The sequence below is a fragment of the Vipera ursinii genome (assembly GCF_947247035.1).
Source record: "Vipera ursinii genome assembly, chromosome: 1".
Lineage (NCBI taxonomy): Eukaryota > Metazoa > Chordata > Lepidosauria > Squamata > Viperidae > Vipera > Vipera ursinii.
In genome coordinates, this window is record NC_139512.1 from 308,779,480 (window position 1) to 308,802,753 (window position 23,274).

The 23,274-nt window shown below is 40.9% G+C and overlaps 1 protein-coding gene across 1 annotated transcript in view; it reads left to right on the forward strand.

Moving 5' to 3' along the window:
* Window positions 1-23,274, forward strand: part of USH2A (usherin) — a gene marked incomplete at both ends in the record, with an annotated part of 509,528 nt that overhangs the window by 233,593 nt on the left and 252,661 nt on the right. Inside the window, 3 exons of the mRNA XM_083377756.1 lie at window positions 14,384-14,543; window positions 15,329-15,500; window positions 22,437-22,584. Coding sequence (XP_083233882.1) covers window positions 14,384-14,543; window positions 15,329-15,500; window positions 22,437-22,584 — 480 coding nt within the window. The remainder of the gene's footprint in view (window positions 1-14,383; window positions 14,544-15,328; window positions 15,501-22,436; window positions 22,585-23,274) is intronic.

Genomic DNA, 23,274 nt, shown 5'->3' on the forward strand with positions numbered 1-23,274 from the left:
CCTGAGGCTTTTCAGGACCCTGTTTCCTGATTTGGTCAATGTGTCGCCTGACCTGACGACCCCCCTCCACCTCTACAATGTAGGACAATGGCCCCGTTCTGTCAATCACCACCCCCTGAACCCACACATGACCCGGCCCATAGTTTCTGACCCAAACCAGGTCACCTGTGTGTAGCTCTCTGGTGAGGATGGGTTGTTCCGTCTCTGTGGCCACTCTGTCAGGGTGGAGTCTGGCCAACTTAGTGATGAGCCGTCTGCCCCAATGCAGCTCTGCAGGGCTCTTGCCAGTGGTCGCACACGGTGTAGTGTGTTGTGCAAGAAGGAATTGAGCCAACCTTTGGTGCCAGTCTCCACTGATTATGCATCTCAATGCGTCCTTGGTCGTCCTCACCATCCATTCTGCTTGCCTGTTGGACGACAGGTGGAAGGGCATGGAGGTGATGTGTCTAATCAAATTGGCCCTCGTGAAACCCTGGAAATCAGCAGATGTGAATTGTGGGCCATTATCCAAGACTATCACATCAGGCAGGCCATGCGTAGTGAAAAGTCCCCTGAGCACCTGGACCATCTTGGCTGTGGTCATGCTAGTAACTGGTACCACCTCAAGCCATTTGGAGTAGCTGTCAACTACTACTAGGAATATTTGACCCTGAAAAGGGCCAGCATAGTCAATGTGGACTCTAGATCACGGTTTGTGCGTCTCCTCCCATTTGTGTACCAATGCGTGCGGCTGTTCAGGCCTTGACCTTTGGCACGTGTAACATCCCGCAACTTGTTCCTCTATACCCTTATCAAGGCCCGGCCACCACAAGTAACTCCTGGCTAACGCCTTCATCCTGACTATGCCGGGGTGTCCCTCATGTAGTGACTGTAAGACCCTATCCCTGAGTTTCTCAGGAATGATGACCCTGCTACCCCACAATAGGCATCCCTTATGAGAAGATAGCTCATGTCTCCTCATGAAGAATGCCTGAAATTCTGGGCCTGGACTCTTTTCCTGCCACCCTGAGGCTACCCATGCCTGTACCCTACTCATGACCTTGTCAGCTTTGGTACCAGCAGCAATGTCCTTGGTGTAGAACGGACATTCTGGTAGATCCTGGATGGCCATTATCTGCTCAGCAGGTGCCGAATCAGGTTCAGCAGTGGTTAATGGTAACCTGCTTAATCCATCCACATGGTCCATGTCCTTTCCTGGTACATGTACCAGTTTACATGTGTATGCAGATAGGAATATGGACCATCCAGCATCCTGGGTGATAGGATCTGTGAGGTTTGTCTGTCAGTCGTGAACAACCCCAACAGAGGCTTATGGTCCATGAAAATAGTGAATTCCCTGCCATATAAGTAGTTATGAAATTTTTTGACTCCCGTCACTATTGCCAGGGCTTCCTTATTTATTTGGGCGTAGTTCCTTTCTGCCATTGACAGTGTTCGGGAGTAATAAGCAATGGGTCTCTGCTCCCCATTGTCCTCTATGTGACTTAGAACAGCACCCACCCCATAGGGGGATGCATCACAAGCAATGCAGATGGGTTTGTTTTCTATAAAATGTGTGACAGTTGAGTTACAGGACAATAGGTCCTTTAAATTCTGGAAACTATGCTCGTGGACCTTGGTCCAATTCCAAGGAGGTTTTTTTTGTCTAAGAGCCTGTGTAAGGGCTCAGCAATTGCTGCTTTGTGGGGCAAGAAAGCATGATAAAAATTTAGTAACCCCAGGAAAGTTTGCAATTCACCTTTGATTTAGGGATTGGAGCCATCTTTGAATCAATGGGGTGAATTCCCTTGGCATCAATTCTGAACCCCAGGAATTCAGTGGATGCCACTCCAATGCTGCATTTGTTCTTTTTTAGTTTTAATCCTGCAGAGGGGAATCTGCTTAAAACATCCTGCAGCCTGTCAGCCAGGACCTCTTCAGAATCTCCAGCGATAAGGGCATACTCCAGGTATGCCCTTCAAAGTCCTATCCATCACCTCCTGAAAGATTCCAGGAGCTACAGAGACATCGAACTGCAAACGGTTAACTCTGAAAGCCCCTCTGTGTGTAACAATTGTCTGAGCGTCAGCCGTCTCCCTGGTAACAGGGAGCTGCTGATACGCTTGCGCCAAATCGAGCTTAGCAAAGATGGCGCCACCCTGGAGTGAGGAGAGGACGTGTCTTACCGTCGGGACCGGGTAAGTGTGGGGGTTCAGGGCCCGGTTCACTGTGGCCTTATAATCTGCACAAATTCTAACCTCCCCATTTACTTTAAGTGGGGTGACTATTGGAGTCTCCCACTCTCCCCCTTCTACTGGTTCTAACACCCCTTGATTTACTAATTTGTCCAATTCGCTCTCAATCTTGTGCTTGAGAGCGAAGGGAACTCTTCGGGCCTTAATTCTCATGGGAAGGATATTGGGGTTTAACTTAAATTTTATGGGGGGGCTGTGTATTTGCCTAGCTTGTCGTTGAATACGTCTGCAAACGTTTTGCAGACGGATTCGAGGCTTTTGGACTGGGTGTTATGGATCCCTGAGATTCCTATTTCCAGAGCTCCAAACCAATTCAGCCCCACTAAACTGGTCCTCTGGCCCTTGGCTACCAGGACGTTCAAGGGACCATGGAAATCCTTGAACCCCACTAACATAGTGGCCTCCCCCTTAACCTTAATAGGGGCATGCTGAAAATTGGCTAACTGAATGCTGGTGGGTTTCAATTGAGCCCACCCTTTGCTCCGGCCGCAAACTGCTTTAAATGTCTCATAAGAAATTATAGAGACTGCAGACCCAGAGTCAAGTTCCATCTTGCAAGGTACACCTTGCAAACGGACCTCCAGTTTGATTTTTGGTGTGGGTAACTGGTGGATCTCTGTGTGAGACACAGTTCCCCTCTTCTCACAACTTTTGGTAAAGGTGGGCTGAGGGGACTCCGTACCTTTAGGCCACACATCCATCAATTGGAGCTAATACAGGCTGTCTCGTGTGCAATTCCGGCAGACGGCTGTAATGTGTCCCGTCTTTCCGCAGGACCGACACTTTGCAGTTCTGAATTTGAAGGTCGCTCTTGGATGATTTCCTCTGCAACCGGCATACTTCTGGGCGGTTTCTCTGTTGGTGCAGTTGGTACATTTGGTGCATTTGTTGGCCGTTGTGGGCTTCTGCTGGCTTCCGTTGTTGTCGCGCCGCATTAGATGTCTCCCTGGCTTTTGTTGTAAGGAATCGATCTCCACCTCCTCCAACGCGTCCCCGCTCCTGCTGTTCGCAGCCTCTCCGAAATGAATAGAACCACCTGGGCTGCTGGGTCGGACTTGATGGGTCATGTTGACTGCCCCACTAGCGTCTTCGCTGGCCAAGATCTCATCCTGAGCATCTTGGAGTGTGATAGTTGGCCGGGCATATAGACGCTGCTGCAGCCGTTTGTCCTGGAGCCCACACACCATGAGATTTCGCAGCCTTTCTTCTAGGTTGCTAAAATTACACAGTCGAACGGCTTCCCGCAGAGCTGCGATAAATTCAGAAGCCGACTCACCTGGCCGTTGGCACCGCTGGTCGAACTGACCCCGCCAAGCCAATTCAGATATTTGCGGCTTAAAATTGTTGTTCAGCTTCTCTACAATGTCCTTGTACGACATGGTCTCGATCGCACACAGGTTAACTGCCAGGTCGTGGATCGCTGGGCCACTCAAACAGGTCAGAGCTGCGGCTTTTTGAACGTCGTCGGTGATGTGGTTAGCCTGCAGGAACGCTTCTACCTGGCTGAGGTGAGACGCCCATCTCTCAGGGTGGTGGGTATCGAATGGCGGAACCTGTCCAAATTTCACCATGGTGTGTCCTGTTTCTCTGTTTTTCTGACCACGAGCGCTCACTTGCCGGCCATGGATGGTTCGGGGAAGATGCTTCTTTCCTCCAATCCTTAGTGACTTCAGCTTCTCAGGAGAAACAAGATCCCACCTTCATCGCCACTATTATGTAGTGGGTTCTTGACCGCATGGCAATATGATGGACAAAGGGTTCAGCATAACAGCTCTTTATTGGTGGAAGCACAGACTGGACAATAGGGGTTACCTGTACCCCCTTATATACCTGGCTAGGTACACAGGTAGCCAATCCCTTTATGTGATTTTCCTGCCAGGCGCTTATCAACCAATCCTGTCTCAGTACAGCGCCACCTGATGGTAACAGCAAGCCGCTGCTTGTATTTTATTAATCCCCATACATAACAATGTTGGCTTCACAGACAGAGTTGTGATTCTGATACTGTTTTGTTGCAAGAATTACATTGCCCATAAAAACTTTTCACCTAGATGGTAGTAGCAGTAATCTGAAGACATCAACAGCTAAAAGCCAATTGTGTACATCTACTTCCTAAAAAAATAAGACCTTTGAGTGGGTTATTGCCAGCTAATTCCATTTTAAAATAAAGCAGATTAGGAATAAAGTTCTGCATTCTTCCAGATGTTAGTAAAGTACAACTATCAGCAAACACAGCCAGTGTGATCAATATTAACAAATACAGAAACTACAATTCACTATTATCCAAGTCCATAGGATCTCCATTCTTTCATTATAGTTTTATGTTTTAGAGTAGGATTCTTTTATTAAAAAGGGGGGGAAAACAACTAAAGAAAAACAAAAAAGTTAATATATCATTTTAACTATAAATAGTTACAACTATGTATAGGCTTCTAATTAATTATTATTCAAGTACATTCTGTGATTTTGTTTCCTTTGGCAATACATATATTTTTATTTTTGTATGTTTTCTCATTTTTATGTCATTATTTTAAAAGCAATTAAAGAATATGTTTTAAAAAACCTTTGGAGTGATGTTTACTAGAATAGTGTTAGAGGATAGAGTTTATTAATAGAGGGGATAAGGTGAGTCCGTTTACATCTTTAAGCAGTGTTTAATATCATCAGATGTTTTATCTATCTGGATGGATTTTGTAGATTGAGATGTTAAGTTGTTAATACAGCACTTATTTTGCTCTAAGCATTTATAGATGGTAGTTTCTCATGGCAGTAACAATGAAGATATTACTCTGTTTGATGGAATGAGGGTTTGACTCAAGGCAAAGGGGAGGAGAATGACAAGGCATTACAGAAATATCTGACTTTTGAGAAAGAAGAAAATGTGAAATATGAAAGTAAATATGAAAGAAATATAAAACAATTCTGCTTTGCTTTGTTATGTACAGGTTGATATTGATAGGGGTTTTGATGGATTTTCAGCATTCTATTCTAATAACACAACCATATTACAGTAAATTCTAATATTCCTAGATACTCCTGTTTGGTTATTTTGCCAAACTCGGAGGGCTTATATCAGTTTTGAAAGCCTCCCTACTTTCTTATTAAAGAGGACTTATAGACTTAGAATATGGTGACACAACCTCGAGACACAACCTCGAGACACCACTGTCTGCAGAACAAGTGGCTGAATCATTATTTCAACATTAACATCAGGTAGTCACAAAAATAACAAACCTGCACAATGCAGCACTTTGGACAAAGCTTACCTTATCTGGGACAGCTCTACAAGTTGCTCTGCAGCCAGTCTTGTTCTATTCCGTTCTGTTCTGTTCTCCTGGTAGTTTATGAGAGAGAATGGAGGTGGGTGGTCAGAGAAAAGATAAATTCCTCATTTTCACAATAGAGTATGAATTGTTTTTTGTGGCCAGGTCAGCACAATTTCTTGCATGTTGGATCAAAGTTGTGTTTGTTCTAAACCTATTTAAAGAAGCAGCAGCCAGGTGGGCACTTCCACTCATTGACAATAATGATACCAATTTAGATAGGTATCACAATTTTATGCAAAGATTTAGAGCTGCATTTGATTATTCAACCAGAATAGCAACTGCAAATTGGAAGATCTGACAGCTGACAGGACGAACTCACTGAATTTATGACTACATGATTGATTTCCAGTTTTATGTTTTAGAATGATTTTCCTCTGCTTGACCAATTTCAGGAAGGACTTTCCAAAGAAATAAGAGATGAATTGGTAAGACAGGCAAGATTTGGAACAGTCCTTTCAGCTTTGCATTATAACTGATAGCAGTTTTGAGGAGTTGAGGCACAGAGGTTTTGCACCTATTCATCACCCCTCCCCATTGCCTCCTTGGATTCCAATGATGTAGAATCCATGCAAATTAGAGCAATAAGAGAGCTCTCTTTACAATGGAGAAATAAAAAAATGAAGACTTTAGATTGTGTTTTTACTGTTGCGCACTAGGGCATGTAGCTTTCTTGCTCAGAGTCAGCTAGAAGTACTGCATCTATGGAAATGTATGACCTTGTAAGTAAATGCTCTAGACCACTGTAAAACTTTGCCTTCAAGGAAATTTTGCACTTTCCCCTTCTAAGAACTCCACAGGGAGTCCTTGGATAATTAAAGGGAACTTGAACACCCCATACTAGGCAATTGCAACTGTAACCAGACAATATACCTATTAGCCTTTGCACCTCTGTAAGCTTTCAGTTTGAACTCTTGGTTCATTTGGACTCTTGGGTGAATGCTAACTTCATAGATGTGACTATGCTGCATTCATATGGCTTAGCTTCACAACTATTGGAAAAGCCTATGCAGGTGGGGATGAATTGACAGCAGAAGACTTCTCAATTCAGCTCCCATACTGCATCATATGGCTCCTCTGGTACTGAGTATAAACAACCCTGAAGTCTTGAATGTCCCAATTATGCTTGGGTAGACTGACTTCAGACACATACCGTATTTCCCTGGAAATAAGACCTGGTCTTATGTTTTGTTTTGCCTCCAAAAGGGGCACCAGATCTTATTTTGGGGAGATGTCTTTTCCATGGTCTCAGTGGTGGCACCAACAGCCCCAGCCAGCCAGCCCATTTCTTTTGTGTCTGCTCACTGCCACTCATGCTCATTGCCCCCGGCGGCGAGCAGCCACAGAAGATGTGGCAGGAGAGGAGAGGCAAGTGTTGTGGCATGGGAGGTCTGGCTATAACAGTAAGCAGGTGTGGGGCACATGGTGTAGCTCTACCTCCCCATCCTTGCCCTAGCTTGATTTTTAGCCATGTGCCTTGACCCAAAGCTAGGGCTTATTTTAGGAGTAGGGCTTATATTAGGCCCACCTCCAAAAATCAAGCTAGGGCTTATTTTTGGGGTACGTCTTATTTTCAGGGAAACACAGTAATCCTAATATTCACTGGAAACAATAAGCAGTTTCTTTTCGTCTCCAAAATGTCAACTATACTGTTTGTAGGTATTTGACCCTTTTCATTTTCTCCTTCTCACACCATTCTCCGAACTTCATTTTTTGCCAGAAAAGTATGCAGATTTTGTTGATCTTTTGGGGAAGAAGAAGCAGCTACCATAACTTCTCCTTTGTCTTGTAACATATCATCTACTTACTATTTAGATCTGAGACCCCAGCTAAGAGGCAATATTCCATAAGTTTTTAAAAGTTAGCTTTAAAGGAGTTCCTAGAAAACAATGTGAAGAAAGAATTCATTTGCTAAAAAAGATTTTATTAAAAAAATAAGAATGTGAATGTGGAAAAGGAAAAAAATTCCTTTTCCACATTCACATTCTTATTTTTTTTAATAAAAAAAGAAAACTTAACAAGCTATTTATGTAAGTGATTAGAAAAGCAAATATGTGAATTTAGCATCTTTTCAAAGCTTATTCCCTTATCTCCTGGAGCTCTAAACCCACTGGACACCACTATTATAAAGTTTTCCATTGAGGAGCAGCTGTCTGGAGCACTCAGCAGTGATCTCAAATCCCCTCCTTGTCCAGAGAGCAATTATCAAAGAGCTGGCTCTTCATTCCACCATGGTCATCAGCTCTGCTTTTTGTGGAGTTTGTTTTCAGTCCTCCATTTCTTCCCCAGAAATCACACTTATCCATCATTTGGCTTAATAAAATAGATTAATTGTTTGTAAATGTTTTCCATAGGAAAAACTCACACTAGCACCATGTTATGCCCCTGTCATAGACCGACCATCATCTCCTGCGGCTGGTCTTCCGTTTTGCTACCCCCCGCCGTGGGTGTGTGGAACCAATTAGATGGTACCGCCCCAAACGCTTAATGGATCCTGAGAGGTTCCAGGCAGCGCTGGGGTCCCCACCTGCCTCCCTCACTCATAGCTCGGCAGATGCCTTAGTGGAAGCCTGGGAAAGGGCAGCCACTGAGGCTCTTGACCGAGTTGTACCCTTGCAGCCCCTGACCCGGTGCAGATCCCGTCGAGCTCCATGGTTCTCCGCGGAGCTCCGGGAGATGAAGCGTCGGAGACGGGGCCTAGAGAGCGGTTGGAGGTCCAGCCGATCCGAATCCGACTGATTGCGACTAAGATCCTATGTTAGGTCTTATCTCGCTGCGATAAGGGTGGCGAGGTCTAATCACTTCGCTACCCTTATCGCGTCCGCAGATAATCGCCCGGCCGCCCTGTTTAGGGTGACTCGCTCCCTCCTTAATCAGGAGGTGAGGGAGGAACCCTTGCAGGGTCATGCCGATGAGTTTAACCAACATCTCTCAGACAAAATCGCTCGGATTCGGACAGGTCTGGACTCTGACTGGGCAGAGTCTGAGGATCAGGACACGGGCGGTCTTGTCGATATTACCTGGGAGGAGTTTGATTCTGTGACTCCGGAGGAAGTGGACAGGATTATGGGGAGGCTGAGCTCCACCACATGTTTATTGGACCCGTGCCCTTCCTGGCTGGTTTATGCAGCCCGGGAGAGGACACGCAGCTGGTTCCAGGCAGTTATATCAGCTTCTTTGAGTGAGGGTAGCTTCCCTGCCGTCTTGAAGGAGGCAGTGGTGAGGCCTCTCCTCAAGAAGACTGCCTTGGACCCAGCTGTATTGAACAAATTTCGTCCGGTCTCCAACCTTCGCTTTCTTGCGAAGGTTGTTGAGAGTGTGGTGGCGCATCAGCTCCCTCTGGTCCTGGATGAAGCGGATTATCTAGACCCGTACCAATCGGGTTTCAGGCCCGGGTACAGCACAGAGACGGCATTGGTCGCGCTGGTGAATGATCTCTGGAGGGCGCGGGACAGGGGACATTCCTCTGTTCTAGTCCTATTAGACCTCTCAGCGGCTTTCGATACCATCGACCATGGTATCTTGCTGCGGCGTCTCAGGGGATTGGGAGTGGGAGGCACGGTCTTACAGTGGTTCTCCTCCTATCTCCAGGGACGTTCGCAGTCGGTGTTGGCAGGAGGGCAGAGGTCGACCGCGAGGTCTCTCGTTTGTGGAGTTCCTCAGGGGTCGGTCCTCTCGCCTCTCCTGTTCAACATCTATATGAAACCGCTGGGTGAGATCATTCATGGCTTTGGAGTTGGGTATCATCAGTATGCTGATGATACCCAACTTTTTCTTTCGACCCCAAACCACCCCAGTGATGCCCTCAACGTGATGTCCCGTTGCCTGGAGGTGGTTCTGGTCTGGATGGGGAGGAACAGACTTCAGCTCAACCCCGACAAGACTGCGTGGCTTTGCATACTTTCATCCCGGGTCTATTCGGATATTCCATCTCTTTCTATGGGGGGTGAATTATTACCCCCCGTAGATAGGGCTCGCAACTTGGGAGTCCTCCTAGATTCACGGCTCACCTTGGAAGATCACATGGTGGCTGTGACTAGGGGGGCTTTCGCCCAGGTTCGCCTGGTGCGCCAGTTGCGGCCCTATCTAAGCCGGGATGATTTATGCACGGTCACTCATGCGCTCGTGACGTCTCGTCTGGACTACTGCAACACTCTCTACATGGGGCTTCCCTTGAGGACCACCCGGAGGCTCCAACTGGTACAGAATACAGCCGCAAGAGTTGTGTTGGGAGTCTCCCGATACTCCCACGTTATACCTCTGCTCCGTGAGCTGCATTGGTTGCCAGTTGTCTTCCGGGTGAGATTCAAGGTACTAGTAATGGTGTTTAAAGCCCTACATGGCAGGGGTCCGGAGTACCTTAGGGAACACCTGCTGCCGGCATCAACTTCCCTCCGCCCTGTGCGTTCCCACAGAGAGGGCCTCCTCAGGGTGCCACCGGTCAGAGAATGTAGATTGGTGGCCCCCAGGGGGAGATCTTTCTCTGTGGGCGCCCCAGAATTATGGAACCAGCTACCAGTTGAGCTCCGGACGGCGCCCGATCTCCGCTCCTTCCGCCGCGACCTAAAAACATATTTGTTCGAACAAGCCGGCCTGGCCTGAGGGGGGATTGGGGGGGATTTATTATTATTTTATTGGGGTTTTTTATTATGTATTAATTGTTCTTTTAACGGGCATTTATTTAATTACTTTTAACTTTTGTAATTTTGTATTTTATTCTTGCCCTGTACACCGCCCTGAGTCCTTCGGGAGAAGGGCGGTATAGAAATATTAATAAATTAAATTAAATTAAATTTCCACCAAATTACTAGACAGTGATCATCAGGAAAATGACTCCTTGCTTCCTGCCATATTGTATTTACAATTGATCTTGTTGGTCAACAAAAGAAGGGAAGCTTTGTGTAAATGTTTCAGACTTATTCAGCTACCAGGCCTATCTTCACAAATAGAAGGGGGAGGGACTCTGATGGTGGTGATGGCTTGATGAAATGTGGGTTTCAATCACAGAAGAAGGAAGAAAATGCTTGTGTTATTACAGAAAAGATATCTGAAGTCTTGGGAAATTAAAAAGCAGCAGAAATAATCTCAAAATAACTGCCTTGATTATGTTAGGAAAAATGAATTGGAGGCAAACTTTGATATGATTTCAAGATTAATATGCTATAATATCCTAACCACATTAAAATATATTTTAAGACCTGTTTCCTGTTTTTTACCAACCTCAAGGACTGACAGTCCCATTATTTTTGTAATTTTGTTTTATTATATTTTGTCACACTGTGGGGAAATCAGGAGATTCAGGTAGTTCAAATGGGTGTAAAGATTTATGGCAGGCTTAAGCTCTCAACAAGAATCTGACCAACTAATGTTCAAGTGAAATGAGTGGGAGATAAGAAAGGCATTCAAGGTGAGCTGGACTTAGATCTCTTGCAGGTGTACAGGGTCTCGTGACTTATGATGCATTTGACCCCTCCCTTGGGCTCAGCCTGGCCATCTCCCACACATTTACTGCCTACTTACTGCCTTACTACTGCAGATTGATTTTAAACCATTAGGAAAAGAGCGGGTTTTGTTTGTTTGTTTTGAGATGAGGGGAGAATTGTCACCAATATAGATAACACAGTTCTCATTTTTGTAAAATTCAAGTAAGGGGGTAGATATTCTCTAGCAATATTAATTGCTGAAGAAGAGCAAGATAATTGAGACTTCATCTAGATAAGGTGGAGATACTGTTGGTAGGTGCCTTGTCTATTTAGCTGAATGAGAAGACAAGGCACCTTAGAAATTACATCAGTGGACTTTTTATCATCTTAAATTGAAATACTAATTATGATCATATAGGTTTTGACCATAGCAATCTACAATCTTTATACTTCCGTTAGCCATTATTGAAATGTATTGTCTACTCTTCCCATTGATTATGCCTGTGATGGGATGCTATGTGTCCCCCACCATGTATAATGGGCACAGAAATGACAGGAGGAAAAAGAATGGATACAGAACCACTATCTGTGGGAATTCCTTCCCTTTGGAATCTGTTGCTCTTAAAATTCATAGATTTCTCACACTTCTGTTAGAAATAGCTTCACAAGCATGTTTCTTATGGGGCATTTGGAATATAGAACCTAGCACATTTTTTTACCCATTAAACTTGCTTATGGTGTTCTGTTATTTATTATATTAATATGAATATATTTATTGTTTCCTTAATGCAAACTGTCTGGAGTTTGGGAGTGATTTGAAGGCTTGATTTTTACATTTTGTCATAAATTATATGTAATGATGCTACCTCTAAAATAGCCCAGAAATCAGCTGATCAAAGATAAGCGAGAGGGGTGTTGATAGGGACTATATAGGTGTTCATATTATGACAGTTCTTTCTGATTTCAGTTCCAGTTCATTTCTGGGTCCAATTTGAAATGCAGCATTAACTTTTAAATTCCTAAATGGTCTGGAGATCCAATGACTATTAGCTCAAAACATTTTGTCAGTAAAGATAGGAAAGGTTGTTGGAAATGAGAACTATTTTAGAAGAACTTGCAGTTCCTTAAAAACTTCACAGGTAGATCACCAATGCTTTTTTAAATTAGGCTAGTACCATCACACTTCACTGCCATGTGCAGCATCCATTATATCTTAACATAGGCAAATGTAAACTTTTCAAGTTTAGTGATCGATAGGTTGTGAAGAAGTAAATAGCAAAGAAAGTGTGTTCAACCAAATCTTTAGTGTGGAATAAAGGCTGAAACATGTCATTATATTAACCAGTTTAGCTAGAATGAGCTATGCTGTTGATAAATATGATACCTTACAGATTAAAAAGGGCAATGACTGGATTTTAATTTACTAATGTGGGTGTGAGTAATAACATAATAAAATATTCAATTTCTGTAGAAATTTAAAAGGAAATCATTGTCTGTTTATTGGTTCACTTTGTAAATTGAAATCAATGAAATTTCTGCAAGAAAGGCATAAAATCAATTGTTAAATAGCATATAACTTGTGATCTTTAGAGTAAATTGTAGTTTATTTGACATGAATCCATGAGACTTCCATATGCTGAGTTGCCTTTCTTATCAAGGCAACTCCAGATAATTTTTGCCGAATAATTTCTAATGCATCATAGAACGATCTGTTTTTCATGTCCACAACTGCCTGCATTTGCTCTTATGCAAATAATCCAATCAAGCAAATGGAAAACAAGAAGCCATAATCAGGAGGGCTTGACAAACAGTAACCTTAGAGTTTTAGGGGAGAGACCAGGATTTAGATTTATGTGTCTACCTGCATCTGTTGAAGCAATTGATCCATTATGAAGCACTTGAGTAGGTCAATTTCCGACAAGCAGTATAAATTGGATCAGATGTGGCAAGTAATTGATGTAGGTTTGATTTAAAGGTGTGGTTCATGTAGTTCATTGTTGGTAGAATTCAACCAAGGCTGTTGAAACTTGTTAACATCTCTGTCTCCTATTTTTGTGCTTATTTATCATATTATATCTGGGAGGGGGAATCAGTTGTGGGGGGTTTTTTGGTATCTAAAAATAAAGATCTCATTTCAGTCTTGCTTTTATTTAAAATGAACAGTTGAAGTGGCAGCAAGTTGTTGTTTTTGTTTTTGTTATTAATTTTGTAATGCATTATGAATAAAAACAAGAGTCTGACACTGCTAAGAAAAAACTACTCTTTCCCAATTTTAAAAGCTGTCATCATCACCTCTAAAACTGATTGGAAAAATAGCAATTGTTGACTGGGCAGGGTAGATGTTAAATGTAGAGCAGGAAAGGTTGATTTGCTATTCCCATCCTGAACATCCTAGGGGGAAAGATGACAAGTTTCAGCTCCGACACTCCAAATGTTCCTATATCACCAAATGATACCCTGCACTCTCTAAGTTGTGGTGCACAACCCTTTAAAAATGATAAATTGATAATAATAATAATAATAATAATAATAATAATAATAATAATAATAATAATAATAATAATAATAATAATAATGTTGGAAGGGACCTTGGAGGTCATCTAGTCCAACCCCCTGCTCACGTAGGAAACCCTATACCATATCGGACAAATAGCTGTCCAGTCTCTTCTTAAAAACTTCCAGTGTTGGAGCATTCACCACTTCTGGAGGCAGGTTGTTCCACTGGTTAATTGTTCTAACTGTCAGGAAGTTTCTCCTTAGTTCTAGGTTGCTTCTTTCCTTGACTAGTTTCCATCCATTGCTTCTTGTCCTCTTAAGTATCTTTGAACAATGCTTGGGAAAATCCCTGGTCAATTGGAAGCTGACATGAACAAAGAACCAATCAAGAACCAGTGCCACCAAAGCAACCAATCAGAATCAAGCACAAAGAGCCAATGAGAGACCACCCCTACCAACCTGCACCAAACAGAAACCAGTTTGTCTAAAGAATAATTAGCAGGAGAATTCCAGGCTACAAAGACAGGAGCCCTGTCTCTTCTCAGTTACCAGCAGACCACAATGTCTCTGAAGTTGCCAGCCAAATTGCCAGGAAATCTGTTGTCTACATGATGGGTCACTAAAACCTGAAGCCCAATATTGCCCAACAGATACCAGTCACAAAATCCTAAATCAGTATATAAAAATTAATTTAGCTACATATTCTTATTATTAATTTGTATGATTACATTTCCTATATTATATTTTTCACTATAATTCAGGAGCTATTTTTATATGAGTGGTAACTAATTGACATTTACAATGTTCTATTTTTTTTAAAAAAATGTACAGACATATGACAGATAAATATTTGAGAATGCTTTATTAAATCCAATGACTATTCATGTCTATTATCCCCTTTTTGTAGATTTAAAAGTTTTTACACCATACCACTTTCTAATCTCTGCTTGCACAATGGTTGGCTGCAAAAACAGTACCCAGGTCACAGTGCTTACAACGGAGCTCCCCCCAGTTCACGTGGATGTGCCAGTCCTGATAATTTTGGATTCTAGAACAGTAGAAGCACAGTTAAGTAAAATTTGTTCTTTTTCCTCAGTAGCATTGGAGTGGTACAATTGTTTGAGTTCTTATTCTGGGAACTTCAGCTAACTATGTCTAGTCCTGGGTCCCATTGTTTAAATGGTTAGTGCCAGATTGGAGCAAGTTTTAAAAAGGACTGCCAAGATGATGAAGAGTCTGGAAGCCAAGTCCTATAAGAAAGGGTTAAAGAATGAAAGCTCCAAGTTCTTTTTCTACCTGTGACACATATAGTATCAATTTATGCAAGAATCCTAGTGAATTAAATCACAAATAAGGTCTGCAACATACATTTACTATGATTAAATGCACAGAAGTGATTAGTATAGTGGCTCTGTAAATCTTTGATTACCATTTGCCAAGTTAATTTCCATTAGTCTTTATGCAATCAGTGTAACCTACATATGGTCATAGCCTCTGTGCAAATAGTAATACAGGAAGAAGACTTTGTGATATGATCAAGATATGATCACTCTAAACACAATATCAAAATAATTTGCACCCGTGCTACAAATTTCATATTAAAAAGTTTTCTATGTTACTTTATTTGTTCTTCAATACTTGCCCCAAGTTGCTTGATGACTACATTAGCTTTCACTCTCTAAGTCAGCGATCTTCAAACTTGGCCCTTTTATGACTTGTGGACTTCAAGTCCCAGAATTCCTCAGCCAGGCCCAAGGGCCAAGTTTGAAGACCCCTGCTCTAAGTAAATATTACATATTCCCTCACTGCCCTCTTTAATTGTTGTATAATTACATGTTGCTTCTTTTTGCAGATGGGATATTCCAAAGGAAATAAATGGACTGGTATACAGGTATATCCTGTACATTGCGAAGAAAGAGAAAAAATCTATAGTTTGGGATGCAATTTATAACTCTACAGATCTTTTTCAGAACTATACTATACAAGACCTTTCCCCTGGTATTGAATACTTCGTCAAGTTAGCAGTAAGTTGGAGACAGTAATAAATGTGACAGCTGAGCAAATGATAGCTTCTATATGTGTTATCTATATTTTCTTTTATCTGTTGTGATGGAACTCAAACTGGCTAAGTTTTCATATAGCACATTAAAGGAAAAGAATAAATTGAATGTTTGTTTCAAAATAGGTGTGGGGAAAAATCAAGTCTTCTATGACCCAAGTCAAATTGGATCACAGAGACAGAAAAGGGTTGGCAATTCAATACATAAGAATCATAACGGAAAGAAGCAGATCTGGAAAAAAATGGCCCCATTTTATTTCTTACTTTAGTGAATTGGGTATTCCAGCCTGATTATTAGTAAACAAAATGTAGATTTGCATCCTGTTTTTATTCAAGACCTCAAGGTGTTGTACATAGCATTTCCTTCTCTGATTTTTTCTCAAAGCAGCAACACTGTGAGATAGCTGAACTAAAAGAGAATGACTGGCCCAAAGTTACCCAAAATCTTTTGTGATTGAGTATGGGCTAATATCTGGGTCTCTTTTCTTGTCCAACATCTTTAACCGTTATGCCATACTGGTTCTTTTTCTTCCAATTAAAAAAAAATTAAAATGTTTTGAACTCATTTAGGGGATTACATTCATGTTATAAAAGAAATGTTCAAGATTTTAGCAGTCATATTTATATGCAAATATCATAGAGCTCTTACCTAAAAGTTTAGCTCTTTCACAGTTGATTATGCACTATTGCAACTCCTATAGACAAGCTGCAATTTGGGAGTCTCCTAACAAAAGCCTTTTTTCTTCTTCTTCAGCTGTTCTACTTTCTTGTCTTTGGAAATGATCTTGCCTTCTATTTCATCATTCAGAATCAATTTCCAGTTTACTCTTACTAAGGCCCCAAGAGTCCAAAGCTCTTTGGAAATGCAGTATTCTCTAAAGTTCCTAGGTCCAAGAACTATTTTTCAAGGTCCTGCAGCCTGTTCAGTGCTACTTTCTTGTACAAAGGAGAATAGGAAAAGATTCCTAAGATCAATTGCCATATAGGCCTGGAGAAAGGAATGGGTTGATGGAAGAGCAGGGTTAGGGCAGCTGTAAACTTTGTGTATCTCCAGCTAGGTCAGGATTGATAAGAATTGTAGCTCAATTAGAAGATCATACTGGAGGTTCTCAACTTCAAGATAGAAAATACCCAAGGAGATCTGGGAGAGAAAGATTTGTGACATTTATGGACATACTTAGAGATACAGTCATTAAGGTAATAATAATTGTTCCTTATATCAAGGAAGATGATAATTCTCTCTCTCTCTCTCTCCTGCTTCTTAAAATGGTGAGCATGTGAAACTAGAAGGGAAAAATATTTATTGAAAACTACAAGCACTTAAAAATGTCTTTTAAATGTCATTGCTATTATTTTGTGCAGTCATTTCCTTTTGCTTTTTGATTAAAGAACAGTTTAAGTTCCATGATACAACTGAAAATATCTTGAATATAAACATGAGATTGTCCCTGTTTGTTTTAAACACTCTCATCATTTTATAGTAATACCTATATAAGGACATTTGCTTTCATAAATGCCATAGAAAATATTCTGCTCTTGATTATGAATACATTTACATTTATCTGTAGACACTCTGTATGCATTCATTTTGCTCAACATGCTCTTGAATGCTCTAAATATTGTGCCAGATTATGCCACAAGAAAATAATCTACCTTCCAATAACAATAAGGTTTTGATTCAAAGTCCATCTGAGCAAAGACCTTCAAATTAATTATGACTTGAAATCCAGACTGATAAAATCTGGCCTTTATCTACTATTTAGCAAAGTAACTGTAACAGTTAACAGAATCCTTTATTAATTTTCTAGCTACTTAATTCAAGTTTTACATACCACCCTTCCCCTCCTTGACTTTAAGTAGCTTACAAATATTCACTAGAATAAAAAATGTTTATTTTTAGGTTCCTAACCCATGGAAGTTAGGAACAAGGAAAGAATTTCAGCGCAGTAATGATGGGATTGTTATTCTGGCTTACCTCAGCATAGTTTATTATTTTTTAAAAAAAAGAAAACCCCAATAACACTGATTTTTTTTACAACAATTTAACTTGGAATGTAACTGTTGAGGCAGCAAATTAATTTCATTGCACATGGAGGTTTTTGTTCATTTGCTTGCTTTTACCAAAGAAGCACTTGGATCAGGGGTGTCAAACTGGCACAAACTGCGGATGTGTCATGTGCAGGCCACACCCATCCCAGCTCCGAAAAGACAAAAAAATGTCATGATATGTCATGTGACATGATTGAGTTTGACACCCATGACTTAGATGAACTGAGCTGATCTCAAAAGTTAAGACAGGATCAGCCCTGTTGAGTTAGGAGGTAACTGCCTTGGATGGTGAGATCAGCCAAGAATTCCATGACTAGAGTAGGAGATTTAAAGACCAATGCCGACTGGTGGCCCCCAGGGGGAGAGCCTTCTCTGTGGGCGCTCCGGCATTATGGAACCAACTGCCGGTGGAGCTCCGGATGGCATCAGACCTCCGAACTTTCCGTCGTGGCCTGAAGACCCACCTATTTGAATTAGCTGGTCTGGCCTGACGGGGGATTATGGGTTTTAAATTGTTGTTTTAGAATTGTATTACTGTTTTTAACTGGGCATTGGTTTAATCTTTTTTAATTTTTGTATCGTTTTTTTATATATGCCCTGTGAACCGCCCTGAGTCCCTACCAAGGAGAAGGGCGGTATACAAATTAAATAAAACTTGAAACTTGAAACTTGAAACCAAAAAAAACAAGTTTCGGAAGTAGTCAGTGGCAAACTGCTTCTTCCAACAGACCTGGCTGGATGCAGGGGCCAGGAGTTGAGTTTAAGCTTCCATCTTTAACCCCCTTGAGATATAGACAGTTCCCACCCTGATAATGTTCAGGAAAGTCTTTAAACCCTGGCTGTTCTCCTTAGGGAAGGCAAGATAGAGCCCTCCCACTCGTTAGAAGGATTGGGAGCCAATCCTTCACTTTAGAGATCAGGATACACTTGGACTTTAGGCAGTGCTTGTTCTGATTTCTGTCACACTGCTGACAGAATCTCACAGAGCTGTTATCATATACCTAGAAAATGACATATCTCCTTAAAATGCCACTAGGAATATATATTGAGAGAATTGCTATACGGTCTCCTGCTTGAACAGGGGGTTGGACTAGAAGACCTCTAATGTCCCTTCTAACTCTGTTACTCTGTTAAATTCAAATAAAATACTTCAGGAATGGCACCATTGCCAAGGTTACTGATTGTCCAAAAGAACTGTTTCAGAAAAAAGAAATGCAATTCAGGGCAAGAGTACAAATCATTATGCCACTCCCTTAAATTTGCTAGCATAGCTTTTCTAAAATGGCTGCATCAGCTCTCATCAGTACATCCAGAAACACCAAGTTACGGGTACAGATTAAGCAATGGGCAAATGATGAAACTTATTCAATCACTTCATCATCCAAATGCTGCTGCTGGCAATTTTATTCTTGACATGTACATACTTGTAAAAATAGCAATAGCAATAGCACTTAGACTTATATTACTGCTTCACAATGCTTTACAGCCCTCTCTAAGTGGTTTACAGAGTCAGTATATTGCCCACAATAATATGGGTCCTCATTTTACCAACCTCAGAAGGATGGAAGGCTGAGTCAACCTTGAGCCGGTGAGGATCAAACCCCTGGCAGTCAGCAGAATTAGCCTGCAATGCTGCATTCTAACCACTGCATCACCACAGCTCTTCAAACCACAGACTAATAACATTGGTGTGATAATGTCACTGTCTGGGGTGCGAGTGTATATGTGTCATCTTTTTGGTATAACCAGGGCTTTTTTTGTCACAGAACGCTCAGAACGGAGTTCCAGCACCTTTTTTGGATGGAGCCTTATAGGGTAGGCAAGGCGGGTTGTATGACATGTGTGAGTTCCGGCACCTTTTTCTTTTACAAAAAAAGCACTGGGTATAACTGTGGCTTTCTACAGTTGCTGGAGCACCAAGTTCCTTAAGTCTTCTCTAACATCTTTGTTTAGGGAATTGTGATAGTTATAATTTCTTATATATGCAATATTGTAATTATGCTAAAATCAGACTTTCATTGCTGTGCTTTAGCAATGCGTTTCATCTTTTCCTACCTTTGTTCCCCAGATTTTTCTCAAAAGTCTCCTTCTTTCTTAGAGCAAGAAAGTCCTCCTTTTACACACCCTCTCGTCCTCTGCTTGTCCTTCATAGTGGAATTCCAGTCTGGACCCACAAGGATTGAAGGTTTAACAGTTGAACTGTTCAGAAGCTGTCTGTTGTCTTCCTATATTGATTTCTTAGGTGAAGACATCCTCTTCCCATTTCTTAGCACTTAAGTCTGCATATAAGCACATTCCCCTAAAAAAGCAATGTAAGATGCAAGAGACTCTTTTATCTATTAATCTCTGGGAGTGTGACTAAGAATGTGAGAATCAGTGAAAAAGAGTGTTTACTGCTGAGATTAGGTAGGCATAGTTTTGGACAAACAAGCATTACTATGACCCAAAAGATCTGGAGGAAATTCTCTCTTCCTGTTCTCAGATATAGAAACTTTGTATTTATCATCACATAAATGTGTATACAGGAATTGTTAAAATGATCAAGGACCTTTTAAAATGCAAACCAGTTTACTATAATTCTTTCGCATGAAGTTTTTTCCCCTCATGATTCTAAAGTTTTTTTAAAACACTGTACGTTTATATGTACCTTTTAGTTCTTGCTTAGGCAGTTCTTCTTATACGCTTTTGAGAGTAGGATTTTTTTTATGCTGAAAGATCAATGCTAAGTTGACTGCCATTTATAAAATGTTCAAATGCAGTGGCAAAGAGAGAGACCAAAGGCAATGGTTTGGAGGGTATTTTTTTCCATCAGCAGATTGAATATAACTGTCAACATACCAAATTCAACTTTTGACTATAAGGTAAGGCTTGCCAAAATCTGTAAGTACATGCTGAAGAGCTGCTAAGTTTTGCCTTCTCCCCAGCTTGATTCTTCCAAGAGAAATTAGCAAAGGCAGATGGTATTCTACCTTGCATATTAAAATGGAAGGAAACAATGCACACAGAAAGACACCAGTTAAGTATCTACCTAAAAGGGCATATAAAATAATAACAAAGTACCAAGATACCAATCCTGAATCTATTTATTTAGGAGTGGGCTCCATTGAACTAGTGGGACTTGCAAAATAGGCAGGTACATTTATTTAAAACATTTTTCTCCACTGTCCAACTTTAAAGGTTCCAAAATGGGAATAACAATAACAATAAAGACAGTCTTTGCTCTTCAACCTACCATCTTAAACACACAATTCCAACAAGAAAAGGATATTTAGTGGATGCTGGGTAAGGGAGAATCAAATTAAGACAACATACTTTAAATTTATTGGGTTCTTGGTCTTCCCTTGCTTTTCTTCTTGCAGATGTTTCATGATCAGCTTATGTGACAGCATCTTAGAGAACACCAAGAATGCAACAATTGAAGTCTGAGCTACATATATTCTTCACTATTTTAATTTTAAATCAATGTGAGGTAAAATATTCAAAGGAGAGAAGATGATAGAGCTGGTCTCTCAGCAAAGAGGACCGACCCGTAGGATCCAGTCCCTTTTTCTCTGCAGCTGAAGGAAAACATATAGGATTTTGCTTTTAGACAACGTCAGTTATAGATGCTATAGTTTCCTCTCTAATACCAAACATACTTAACTATTACAGTATTTTAATAAAGTGAATGCAATTATGCAAGTGAAAAGTTATAATTATGCCAAATATAAAATGCAGCAAACATTAATTATATTAAGGACTAAAGATATGGAAGGAAAAGACTTTGAAAGGTAAAGTTAGACTTGATTCCTGGTGGTAAAATGGACATTTTCATCCAGACAGGCTTGACAACTGTCTGGAAGTGGTTTGTCATTTCCTTCTTTTGGGTGTTTTTTTTCTTTTCTTTTTTTTTGAACCTCCTAGTCTAGTCTAGAAATTTGGGATTGCCTAGTAGTCTTCTGCTGAGGAGATAAAAAGATCTGGTTAGATTCACCAGCAGTTGATATTGGCTAGGTGCTGCCACCTAGTGAGCTGAGACAAGAAACATAAGTTTCAGTATCTTTCTGTTTCACCTACTCCAAAGAAACCGGATTAAAAAAACCCCAAGCCCCATGTGTGTGGGGGGGGGGGACATCTAGAAATGTTTACATCTTTACCCATTCCATAAACAACTTTTAGTACCCCTTTCCAATGTAATGTGAAACACAAGTGTGTTAGAAAATGTTAAATAAGGAAAGATTTGTACACCGTACTGTAGTGTTCTAGATATTTCAGTTCTGCCTGTTTGCATTTAAGAAACTGATCCTGTTCCATAGAACACTTTTTTTCATGCCAATGCCTTTTTTAGGGGGGGGGGGGATACCTAGATAGAGGTTGAGAGCAATGTTAGCATCAGGGACCTCTTCATAACAGCCTCCCTTTCCGGAGTGGTCTGATCTTGGGAAAGACTCTTGAAATGATTATAAGCGAAAAGCATTCCTCACAAACAAACACAAGACTGCATACAGAAATAAACTGTGTTGCTTTGAGAACTAAACATATGAACACCAGTCTTAAGGCACCAGGCAGAAACCATAAGACTGTGAGTTCCAGTCCTGCCTTAGGCATGAAAGCCAGCTGGGTGGCCTTGGGCCAGTCACTCACCTTTCAACCCAACTACCTCACAGGGTTGTTACTGTGGGGGAAATAGAAGGAGGAAGGACTATTAGATATGTTCATTGCCTTGAGTTGTTTATAAAAGAAATTCAGGTTAAAAAAAACAACCTTTAAAAAAATGAGTAGATTTCTTTACATTTCCTTTTCTAAATAGCCTACACTGGGGATATATTTCATGTTGGGTATTGGTATTGGTCTCTCTTTCTTTTTTTCAAAGGCTTGCACTACAGGTGGATGTACAATAAGTGAAACTATTTCAGTAAAAACAATGAAAACTGGCCCGGAAGGGGTTCCAGCTCCTAAAGTCCAGTCCTATTCCTCTGACTCTTTTAACATTTCATGGACTAAGCCAGAGTACATGAATGGTGAGTGAACTGTTTTAGCCTCAAGTTAAAAAGATTATTAGTAAAGGTAAATTAATATTCTAAATGGCAGTTTCTATGTGGTGCTTAATTTTTAATGATCATTTTAGCACATAAAATACGGCAGCGGTATCATTGTCTACAGCTTGGAGATTGAAGTTTTTCAGTCCTGTTTTGCTGTTTCAGTGGCTCAAAAGTGCTCCCTTTTGATGGCTCTCATGTATTGCATTCTCTTATTTAATGCTTTACAGAACAATTGAACTGAAGGTTACTTTCTGAAATCTCTTTTAAGCATGTTGATTTTCTTTATGTCATCTTACTAATTTGGATTTCTAGATACATCCAGCTATTGGTTTCAAATCTGTACATTTTAAAATGCTTGTGAGGATGTAAATATGCATATATGCTTATACACACACACACACATACATATACACACACATGTGTAAAATGTCCATATTGTCTTTCCTTTTCTTATCATATCAGAGTGCATCTGGTCTTGTCAGGTAGATTGTCAGAGACAGCCAAGAGCTACTGGGTCTGGACTATTGAACAGTACTAGAATTCAGATAAACTTCCTGTGAGCCATATTTACTTTCTGTCCTTTAATGTAGAAGAATCTCAGGAGTCTTCCTAGGAAAATGCACACAATAAAATGATCACTTGAAAATTCTTGAATATATATATATATAT